The sequence below is a fragment of the Sparus aurata genome, chromosome 1, assembly GCF_900880675.1.
Source record: "Sparus aurata chromosome 1, fSpaAur1.1, whole genome shotgun sequence".
In the NCBI taxonomy this organism is placed as follows: domain Eukaryota; kingdom Metazoa; phylum Chordata; class Actinopteri; order Spariformes; family Sparidae; genus Sparus; species Sparus aurata.
The window spans coordinates 5,263,701-5,275,884 of record NC_044187.1 but is presented as its reverse complement, the minus strand read 5'-3'; the positions used below and the strand labels follow the sequence as shown (position 1 = coordinate 5,275,884).

Sequence of the window (12,184 nt, the reverse complement as noted above, 5' to 3'; positions counted from 1 at the left end):
TTCAAACCAGACCACTTACAATTGATCATTTTTTAAGGACTTGAAAGCTCTTTGTTATGCAAAGTGATGGAACAGTTATAGAAGTGACCACGGTACAAAATCTGCTTTTTATTGCTTTTAATCACAATACAACTGGACACTATCTCCAGTAATCAAAAATAACATTTACTGAAATCAAACATGGTCGATGTCAAATGTTCTTGTACTTCATAAAGTAAATGTGGCGATAGTGAGCTCATCTGAATTAAGTAAACTTTCCTGCTAGTTCTCATTTTGTTGTCTTTGTTGCGTCTATATATGGGGAGTTCTGGCCTGCAAAAGAGTCAGCTGTACATTGTGATATCTGCAGTTAATCTTCAGGGTGTTGTCAGGAGGATCGGAGATGTTGCGGCACATTAGTGATTGTGAACTTAAAGATGTGAACTTAACAGGTAATAAAACGATGGGCCTCTGGAACTAAAGTCTGCTTTTTAGTCACCATTGAGTTGTGGAACTATGCATCTTGCACAGCTCGAGGCCTTTGCTACACATAACTCTACTCTCTGTTGGAGATTAACGCTGGAAGTTTTGTCGTCTGCATAATGACGGCAATATGTGCAGTTTGGATATAAAAGGGGACCAGGAATCGATCCCTGAGGGACGCCACAATCTACTCTCTCAAAGTTTTCCAATTGGAACAAAGGCATTTCTACCCTCCAGGTAGACCCTAAATCAGATAAGATCTGGGCCAGAGAGGCCGACCCACTTTTCCGACCTGTACTAAGAGTGCCATCATTACTGTGAGGGGCCATGTGGGAAACCGTAGGAGGTTATTTTACATGGTGTGTAAGAACTGATGTTGAGAAACTGGCGCCGAATCTGGGATGATGGGTAGTTCAAAATAGGGTACAGGGCTCCAGACTAACTTTTTTTACTAGGAGCACAGTGGCCCCTCACTGAAATTATTAGGAGCGTAATCACAAAATTTAGGGGCGCATACCGTATATATACACACACATATATATATGTATTATATAATAATTAAGAAATGTTTATATGTCGAGTTCAGTTTCACGCCGTTCTTTCCTTGCAGGTCAAGTTGGCCTTTATATTTGGTAAAGGGTTTGATTAACAGCCTCTTGCCAGTGTAGTTGCATTTTCATTGGGGTAAAGGTCACGGCATATTTTATGCCTTAGACTAGCATTGTTTGACCAGTGTGTTGTGCTTTAACTGTGTAGTGCCAGCATTACCTGCAAATTTTGTGTTCCCCACATGTTGCACGTATCGACTGCAGAATTTGCAGGAATGGAATTCATGGAATTCATCTCTCTGAGACCTTAACCAGTCAAATTCAGGCAGCCATTCTTCACGAAAACATTATTTTCTGCCCTTTTTCACCACACTGTGTCTTCAGACCCGGACTCATACTCTGAGTTAGGATTTGACTCTGGCACACTACTGGGCTTATCAGGGGAAAAATTAACCCAAGATTCCACCAGATACGTGTCCACTGCCTTATGGCACCGACCCGGTTTTGCAGTACCGCAGTTATAGTTATGTCTCATAAAGCCAACAACACGAAGTCTTCCCGACTGAAGGATTAGTAAAAGAACTTGTGTTTGTCTGTTTTTGGAGATTCATTTGCTGGCGTTAACACGGAGTGTTTTATTTTATTTTGAAAAGTAACCAGATGTTATATTGTTGTTTCATTGTGTGACTTACTGTCTGCTCGGTGCTGGATTCAGCTGAATTGCTGCGTCGTGCCCCAGCATCCGCCGGAAATGAAGTCCTGCGTATCTGTTCCGGAGGGCTTCGGACTGCCGGAGCTGGGACGGAGCAGATACGCAGCGGACCTGGTGGATTCTTTGATTCGCCCCTTCCACTACCGGTGTTAAAAAAAACAAAAACCCACCACCGGCAAATTTACTGGTTGCACATGTGAGACTAAATGTAAAATTTGTTTGCACTGTCATAAATTGTGGATGCAAAATGTGCCCACTTGGTCGCAGTCTGAAGCCCTGGGGTAACTGTACGCTGGCATTGAAGACACATTTTGTGTTTCAGGCATGATAACATATCAGTACAAATATATAATTTGTTTTTCACGATATCTTGCAGCCCCAATTATTAGTAATCAGGAAGACTGATAACCAATTAACATTCGCAGTAAAAATGAGAGTCCTTGCCAAGGATCAGCTGTAGACAAAGAATGCTTTTTAAAATGTACAGATTCACTGCAAAGAAAAAGAAAACTGGGTTAACAGTATGTGAGGCGTGCACATTATCTAAGAGTCGTTGTACAGTCCTGTCATAAAAGCATTTAAGGCCTTTATCAATCGATGACGTTATCATATCATTGTGTGTCCCAAACTGCAGGATGTTGCTTTAACTTTCATTTTGGTGCCTGTATTTAAATGCACTGTCAGCTCTGGTCTCAAATCAGCTCCCATTCACAGTCAGAATAAATGCCGAGTTGCTATAATCCCCTCAAAAACTGGCAGTGGATCATGTTCTGTCCTGAGGCAGGCAGCTATTCTGTGACAGAGGAGCGCTGAGCCTGATAGACTGTCGCTTGTGTTGTGTTTTTTTCCAAGAGGGAGAGAGAGGGAGGAAGCAGATGTCTGTTCAATCAATGCCTAGCCCCAATCAATCTGGCTTCCCTCACACAGGCAGAGCTGCCTGTGGAGCAGCCATATATAGACAGAGGAACAGCCACACAGACACACTCTCATCCTGCCATTTATACAGTAACGGACCTGTCAGCACGTAGTGAGGCTCATAAACACTGTTGAAACCAGTGCACAATCATCAACATGGAGCAATGAATCCAGACCGTACACTGCTAGATGTTACAAACCAGGCAGAGCCCACAATGCTGTCAGTATCACGAGCAGCTCAGTGCGATCACGTTCATCTCCGCCAGGTTATCTGTCCACCTGTGTTGGTTTATTTGTTTGTCAGGGACGGGTCTCAGCCCAGAATAGACCACATTAACTTGCCGAAGAGAGCTGAAGTCACACCCCTTCCAGTGGACCTCAACAGCCCTTTATTCTGGAGAACATTTGTACAATAGTCAATGTTGAGAGACAGATACCGCGTTGATCGTGTTTGAATTGTGCCATGAATCACACACGATGTTTGTCAACGTAAAAAAAGATTATTATTCAAAAGTCGCACATGAAATGAAATTTAAGACTGTGAAATACGTAATTACAAAGTCTACACAAGCAACGGTCACCACACCCCGTAACTTAAACACTGTAGAGCCGCTCCTGTTTATCAGCAGCTCCCAGAACTGATCAACGTTCCTTTCACATCACTGCAGTCTTCAATATGAACAGATTTATTGTGATTTGTCCCTTTTGTTAATACTTTTTTCGGTGCTGAGGCGGCGGCCATGTTGGTGTTGGTGATATATGATGAGTGAGACGGTCACTGTGCAGTTTGACATGAAATTGGATGATATTTTACTATACTGAAGACAAACCACAACTTTTTTTATAAAAAAAAATATATCTTTAACATATATTTGTAATTGTACATACTTATGAAATACGGTTCCATGAGGTTCGCCGGTAGGTCAGCCACTTCAAATCTCCAAGTGACTTTCTTTAACATTACAATTCAGGGCTAACTTAAATGATTGTTAAGCTGTTACGCGTGGTTTAAAATGTACACACTGAAACAGGGCTGTTGAGTTAAGAGGACTGAAGGTCATTCTAGTTTCTATTTGCGCTGATGACTGACAAACAAAACAGAAAGCCATTTAAGTGAGTCATGTGTTGCAATCAGCTGTATTAAAACTCAAATGGGTAGACAGACGCAGTCAAAGCAGACAGAATGCTCGACTTTTACCTGCCCAGACAAAACAGCTAAGCAACAGAGCTGTTTATCGATTATCTAACTCAATACTGGCTTCATTAACGAAGGTAAACAAGCATCAGGTAGCATTTGTTAGCATTTGCAGTTCCAGTGGCGGCCGTAGCTCAGGAAGTAGAGCAGGAAGTCCAATAATCGAAAGGGTCGCTGGTTTGATTCCCCTGCTCCTGGATGGCCGCTTCTGCAGTCAGCTCCTCCAATTCTCTTCAAAACGTGTCACATTCGCCCATTCACACACCTTCATACACAGTCAGTAGACCGGAAATGTGCTACAGAAATGCAAGTCCATGTACCGTAAAGGCTTCTTTCTTGTGCCAACAGAAAGTTGCAAAACTCGCTTAGCATTCATAATATTTTTTCTCTCGACTGACCTACCCGGTATTCTCAAATCAGCTTTAAATGTAATGCTCCAAGTTTCAGTTACTTCAAGAATCAGCAGTCAAACTTTGATCCTTTTTGCACAGACATGTGTGTCTGAGCTTTGGCCATTTGCGTCTGTCAACTCGTCGCGTCATGAAGCTTCCTCTCTCAGGGTGGACGGCAGAATTCATGAGCTACTGGAGGAAATGCTTTAGAAAAAATGCAGTTGCCAAATCGCCCTGCTTTTGTTGTAGCGAGGCCAGACCTCGTGTACTTTTGCGCGAGCCTGCAGCGTTACACAGCGGGTCAATGCCGCATGAAACCTGCACCTGTCACAGTGGAGCTGTTTAATTAGTGCACATTTCCAGCAAACTGCTCGACTTCCTGGTGTTTTTTAGCATACACTGTTTGATTGTTGCTGAGTGGGCAAAGGCCACACAGTGTATCTCCATACAGAACAACTCGGTGAATCTGTTAATTGCTAACAGGTAGTTAAGCTCTTTTATTGCCATGTCAACAGGATAATTTCAGTGGCAGGGATTACTGATTCCTACTGATAAGTGCAATGTTTAGGTCAAATAACATTAACAAGGGATTAAAGCGGTCTATTAAAAAAAAAAGAATGGCAACAACTCCCACACAGAGGTGTGTGACACAGATGTACAGCAGCATGTAGCTGACATAAAAACATCACGTCTAAAACACAACTTAGATAAAAAGCATTCTGAGTACTTGTGTAATGAAAGTGCTTTTTTTCTTTTGTGTATCCAAATGAAGACATTTGAAAAACATTTCTCAGAACAAACAGACTTTGACATTATTTGTTTTCTTGCACGTTTGACTCAAGTGTTTTGTTCACGTCTGGCGTTTCCAGTGTTTTTAATCAGCGGTAAAACACTTTGGCAGTTTGTTTTGATAACATTCTTCATTGTTTCAGTGCTTAACAAAATGATCAGGGCTGTAAAAAAAAACCCAAAAAAAACAAAACAAAAACGCATTTAATCTTGAGGCCTCGGGCTGTTGTTGGCCCACAAGGGAGCCAAAGTTTAACTGAAGTACGATAAATCATCAGTGGTTTCACAGCATCCGTCACACATTCACTTGGTAACTCTTGTTGCTTCTGTAGTTGGAGCAACACAATGTGATGAAACAGTAATCAAGCTGTGAAACACCCGGAACTATTACAAATGTGATAATTGGGGAAAAAAATGAAAATAACTTAAGGAAGAAACAGAGTTCAAAACAGGAGGCATGCTGGGAAAGCAGATGTGCTGGAAAATACCAGTATGTAAATGCTGCTCAGCAACATTATGGTGCCTTAGCCTCGCTCAATAGGCAGATTAAGTGCTGCACAGAATGTATGTGATACTTTTTTGGGATTATCTCATTGTAGCTGTGGGATTAGATTTTTGGGCTAATGTATTGTAGATGTAGGGTCCGACTCAGTCGCTCACATGTATGTATGTATCTATCCAAATAATATAGATGCTGGTTGTGAAGAGATAAGTGCAGTTGACTTATCTGGGACAACGGCAGATTAATGCATTAATAACAAATGTGTCGTCACTGTGGCTGTTTTGCTCGATGTGTATTAACAAATGAGATCAATGACGAGCGTTTGATGCGGTTTGTTTTGTCGCAGCGGGGGATAATGTACAGTTTGGTTTTTGACATCTGTGTTTTCTGACAGACTCTCAGCGGCGTCCTGCCACTTGTTGCACTTTGAAACAGATCTTTTATTTATGTCGTCTGTTCCACTCTGCTCAGCGTTTTCCGTCCAGCTATCAGGCTTGTTTAATGAACAGGAAATCAATGTGCAAGAGCATCAAAACCAACTCTAAATTACTGTTCCCAGATCAGGCGGACATCCCAGTAGACTCCTGAAGCAAGTTTGATATTAAAGCTTTTGCCGTGTTGTTTGTGTATTTTATTAAGTTACACACAGATATTAAAGTGGTCAAAAATGTTGTGGAATTGCTTATTCTTAATTTGAAATGTTCTAAAAGGAGGGAGACTCAAAGCCTTCCACTAACCGAGGGGAAACACTGGTAGTAAAATATGGATTTATAATAATGTAAATGGATTCGATTAATGATAAAAAGCACAAATGTAAGCTGCTAATTTGATTTTGTTTCGAGACGATAAGATAATATATGTTATGAGACAATATCAGACAGTACAGTGCACTATAGAAAGGCACCACATGATTCAGTACCATCTGATACAGAAGCGTCTCTTCCTGTAAATGACGTCTAACTAAACATTTAAAATAATAAGAATGTTGTGTTGTTAACTCTAACGTGCTGCAGTGTCTCAGAATAAACACTGCTGTGAAGTACAAGAAGTCTCTACTGTAGATGATCGCAGGGCTGCAGCTCACACTCTCCTTCATACACTGTTAATCTCTCCACTATGGTTACAGTCAATATTTTATTTTCTAGAGCCCGCAGACAATGTCTTCAGATTGATAATCTTGTCCAACCAACGGTAAAATACTCAATTTACACTGAGATAAAACGGAGGAAAGAAACAAATACTCAAGTGTGAGTCGCTGTAGACGGTGGCAATAATCTGCAGGATACACTGATATCATGGCGCCTCCATCTCGCTCAATAGGCCGGATTATGTGCTGCTACCGAGTGATTTTTGGATTATTTCAGCAAAGCATCAGGATTACATTTTCAGGATGAAATGAGATAAATAAACTGGCAAACACAGCAATGACTGACCAAATTCCTGGAGGACGGGATGCTGACATGTTTGTCTCTGCGTTTTGTTTCTCTGCAGACCTCCCAACTTTCTCAGAACCTCACATTCCTCTAGTGGCTCGTGAGATCATGCAGCGAATGATCCGCCAGTTCGCTGCCGAATATACCTCAAAAACTACTCAGGACGACTCGCCCCTGCCCAACGGCATCATGAAGGACCAAAGCCTGCCGAGAGTGGCGTCTCTGGCCCCGAGCTCCCCGCCAGGACCCCTGCCCGCGCCGAGCTCCCCTCCATCGTCTGCCTCCTCCTCTCCGTCCCCGACCCCGGGGCCGGGCCTCAGCCCCACCTCCGCCGGCGCTGCCGCCTGCAGCAACGGTACAGGAGCCAGTAATGGCGGAGGAGGAGGAACGGCTGCTGCCTCTGCACAGAACCCCGTCCTCAGCAAGCTTCTCATGGCCGACCAGGACGGCCCGCTGGACCTCTCCGTTAAAAAGAACCAGGAAGATCCAGAGCCCAGCCAGCAGGGTGAGAGCAACAACACACACAAACAAACAAACACACGCCCTTGTTAAATATGACCACTGCAAGTCTAACCCAGCTTTTCTCTTTTAAACTTAACCTAAGCTTCCAACCGTGATGCCAGCAGCGGTGTGGTGGAAGTGTAACTGATTCATACATCACAACTGCTTGCTAATGGTTGGATTTAAAAAATATAGTCATAAAAAGATAAGTAAACAGGCTGAAACAGAACAAAAACAAGCGTGTAAAAGCACAAGTGAAAATAAAGTCAATGCTAAGAATTATGGATTCATGAAAAATAGTTTTTTTAAAGAGACATAACATATTCGGGAGACTCACTGTATAAATTGTCACATTAATAACATTCAGCTGTGAAGAAGAAAGTCAGCATTCCCCTCTTTTAATGATGGTATTGAATATTAATGGGATTGATTGCCTTGTTCAGGATCAGTTTCTGAATCTAAAAAAGGTTTTGAGAGCAAACAGCTGTAGTTAAGAGTTGCACATCAAATGTTTCACCTTGACATTATTCAAAGACGGGCGACACAGCCGACACATACAGATGAGCGGCTCACTGAAAAGCCGCCCTCCTTTTGGATCGACTGCAGAACTATACCGAGCTCTGAAACGCAGCTCAGAGCTCAATCTGCGTTTAATCAAACTAAACCAGCAGGGGGTCCGCGTTTCCATGGCAGACCGGGCTGCGGGGTTGATGTGACAGCTCACTGTTTCAGACCGTCACCACAGTGTGACCGGTCCCCCCTTAATACCAGCTTTTTGGAATCTGCTTACAGTAAGCCTCCTTAATTTTTTACAAAAAAGATTTAGGCATTACATCCGACTCACGCTCGCACATTATCTCCCTCCCTCTGCTTCTCACACACACATGAACACAAGAACACCTTTTAGAGGAATCCTGCCTCAGATTATCCTCAAAGCTGGATCACATACACGCACTCATTTAAATTACACAGTAGATGTCATTTCAGGAAGAAATTACATTTTTAAGGCTCACTATTCAGTGTATTTACATTCGTAATGAATCAGGTAATGCAGCAGCGCGGCTCTGCCACTCCACTGAGTGTTTTTAACCTCTGTCTGTGTTATGACACTGTTACCGTCTGGTCCAGTGTCAGCTCTGTAATGAAGCCGGCATCTGACGGCAGCAGTCACATATTCCACGCTCTGATCAACCCGCATTACCAAACAGTTAGAGACGCCTGGTGAGGAGCAGAGTGAATCCTGGACAGGTGGACACAAAACTGGGATGTGTAAAGAGTTTCCTAATTCGCTCGCTGTAACTTTAACTCTAACCATTGGTTTATATCAGGGCGACTAAAACCGCTGACCATCTTCTTACTAAATCTTCTAGATTTTCGTTGTCACTTTTGTACGTTCCAGTTCATTCGAGCCCCATCTGACAGCAGGTGTGTCTGAATTAGCATCACAGCTAACATTTTCAGTGACTCTTTGGCTAACTGTGGAGCTGCTGGAGCACACGGCCACTGAAGGAGTCTGACTTCCTACCAAGAAATGTATAAATTAAAATGATCATTTTACAATATATTAGGATGATACAAGATTCTCAAAATCCCGTACACGATTTGACTTTTGATTTTAGGTCAGGACTTGATATCTTTTGATTCTTATTCTGTTTATATATTTTTTCCAGCGCTGACAGCTATTCCACTGGTATTTTTAAAACATTCTACAACAGCAGCTTGAGTTTATTGTGTCGGCCTTCAGCAGCATTATTCATCAGGAAGAAAAAAAAAAAAAGATTTCAGAGTTAAACAAAAGAAAATACTCTCCAACCGTCAGAGTGGAGAGAGAAATAATACCTGATTGTCATGATACAAACTGAAAGCTTTCAGTTTAATCAGTTTTCAATTTAGAATCGAAAATGCAACATCCCTTCGTAATATATTAATTATTTGGCAAACGATACAATATATATGTGGAAATCAAAAAGTCTATCACCAAAGTGTTACATGGAAACAAACATGCTCATTTACATGTTCAGCTCAGAGAAGAGCCTCATGAGCGTTACTTGTAATGCATAATTAATCACATCTGTCGTCCCAGAGATTCATGTTGGAGACAACATTTAACTCCACATGTTCTTTGGTGTGTGTGTGCTGTATAAACTACACACAAATACTGTGTGACCGTTAGCGTGACTAGATTTATTCCGTCTCTGGGCTGTACAGTCGCTCTGTTTTTCATTTTAATATCACCTCATGTTTTCTTTTTTGTCCGATTAAACAACAAAAATCCCTGAAGATTAGCGAGCGCTGTGCCCATATAGGGTTGTGAGGGGTTAGAGGGGTCAGAAGGTCGGCGGCACTCTCGGGATTACACCAGCAAAACACACACAGAGAGAAGCTCTCAAAGTCTGTTGATGAATTCAGTGGTATATGTTTGCATGTTTGTGTGTACATACTGCATGTTTTTCAGTTTCAGGCTTTAAAAAAAGAGCAGTAAGTTAGGACGTTTTGAAAAGCTTCATGAAAAGTTACACCATCAGACTATGGAGAAGATATTATCTCTTCAGGGTTACTGCACGTCCAGATAATGTATTAGAGCTCTCAAGTCATGAAAGAAAAGTCGGGAAATAATAAAAATAAGATGTCCTAAGAAACAATCAGTCAGTTTTTATTATTTATAAAGCCCGATATTTTGTTTTCAAACTCATTTTCACTTGAATTTTCGTCCATGATTTATCTTCCTGCGTGCGTGCGATGACCTGATTTGCCTGACAAACATATTCACAAATAAACTGAGATTTCACACACAGCATGTTCCCATATTTCCCAGACTTCATTTCTCCAGTGTCACAGAGGCCCCACCTGCTCTGAAGCACACAGGATATCTCGAGTCTTTTTTCGACAGAAGTGTGAGTCTGACATATGCAGACTCGCACAAACGCGACAAGTTGCCGAAGCTGTTAGCGCGTATTAGATGCAGTTCATTAATGAACAGATCGACAGCAGTGCTCTCTCGCTGTGGACGTGAATGACTTGCATGGAGGAACGCTGCGATGGGTGAAAAGCTCACAGAGAATTCACTGAGATCGGTTGAATTTGCCAAAAAAAACCACATGCATAAAACATGACGGAAATGTGTCATTTTTGCTGCTTCATTGGATGTTTGAGTCACATGCTTCACATAACTCCCAGTGTTCATTAAGTCTGTTTTCAATCGCACGTTTTTAAGCGCAAATTGCGACTGTTTGCCAACATTGCCAGAAATACTTCTTAATCTCATTCTCTCAGTTTTTGCTGTACTCATTCCTAGCATTGTGTAGTACAGTGACTCAGATTTCTTGTCACTTTACCACCACTTAACAAGCACACAAAATGACCAACCTGCATTTCACGACACAATTTCGTAGAGGTGCACCGTATGTGAGCTGATGTGTTTGCACTTGATTCTTTTTCTTACTCTGTTTTTCTGTGCGATTTCTCCCTCAGATGGCGTCCTGGACCTCTCCACCAAGAAGACCCAGAGCGCTGGCAGCCACAAGACCTTCCCTGGCTTCTCCCCTGCGCCTGGGGTCAAAGGGTAAGACAACAGGATTACTCAAACTTGCCTCTGTTAGCAGAGCGGTGCAGTCATGTGCCTAAAACAACACTGGAGAGGTCAAGGCAGGGTTAGGGTTAGTCAGAGCTGTTGTGTTTCTGCACTCCAGCTCCCAGAGAGCATGTGTCAGTCTTAATGCTGCGTGGAGATTTGGCCTGAGGTGATGGATCAGGTTCAGGACTGTGTACAAACGCCAAACTGCAGGTCAAGCATTTTTTTTTTAGCCAATATCGACTGCACAAGCAGATGACAACCATCGAAGGAAGAGTTCAACATTTCTAAACTTTGTTATTGTAAAGTGCTGATGGTTTTACTTTATAACAACTATAAAACTGTTAAAATAACGCAAACTGAGAAGAGACTCTTGTGCTAACCCTGCTGACGCAGTACACTGTACACATTTTACACAAGTAGCTCTGACGACACAACGCTGTTTCAAAACTTCATGTACCCTCATTTTCTAGCAGATCTGCACTAGAGGAACAAAACAGCCAACAATAACAACAACTTGATAGCTGTGCTTATTGGACAAATTATGTAACATAACTCTTCCATGGACTATTGTGTTTCTAGTCGTTCAAACTGTTTTGAAAAACTGTTTGTGGCACCTCTAAGTGTCCTTGACGAGCTCTGACATCCGCAACTTGGGTTGTAAAATGCTGCCAGCAAAAGTATAAAATAAAAATGATAAAAAGGGGGAAAATAAACAAAAACATGGCAGTAAGTTAAATAATGTTGCTTATCCCATTAAACATTACATTGAAGTCTGTGAAGACATTCTCACAGCACAGGCAGGAACATCACAGCAAACAGCAAATTTTAACCCAACCACAGAGCAGCTTGTGAAAGACACACATGTCCAGTAGGAGAAACGTGCAGCAAGAAAGATCCTTGAATATTCTCATATAAGTCATATTAAGCTAAAATGAGCAAAACAGTGAATCCACTTAGGGCTGGGCGATATGGACTAATAGTCATATCCCGATATATTTAGGCTGAATATCGATATACGATATATATCCCGATATTTTTATGCAAAGTGAGAGCAAATGTTCAGTCAAAATCAAAGCCAAATATGATTTGTTGATTTACCTTTCAGACTGATACCATAACATCCTAATTTATAATTAGACATGGATTATGTATTAAAACATT

The 12,184-nt window shown here is 41.8% G+C and overlaps 2 protein-coding genes across 2 annotated transcripts in view; one reads left to right on the top strand and one right to left on the bottom strand.

Annotated features, from left to right (window-relative positions):
* Positions 1-12,184, bottom strand: part of LOC115587496 (MORN repeat-containing protein 4-like) — a 118,716-nt gene that overhangs the window by 78,566 nt on the left and 27,966 nt on the right. Inside the window, exon 5 of the transcript XR_003985066.1 lies at positions 10,892-10,998. The gene's annotated coding sequence lies outside the window, so the exon portion shown is untranslated. The remainder of the gene's footprint in view (positions 1-10,891; positions 10,999-12,184) is intronic.
* lcor (ligand dependent nuclear receptor corepressor) overlaps positions 1-12,184 on the top strand; it is a 90,010-nt gene that overhangs the window by 56,295 nt on the left and 21,531 nt on the right. Inside the window, exons 5-6 of the mRNA XM_030426899.1 lie at positions 7,007-7,453; positions 10,921-11,011. Of these exons, the coding sequence (XP_030282759.1) occupies positions 7,007-7,453; positions 10,921-11,011 (538 nt within the window). The remainder of the gene's footprint in view (positions 1-7,006; positions 7,454-10,920; positions 11,012-12,184) is intronic.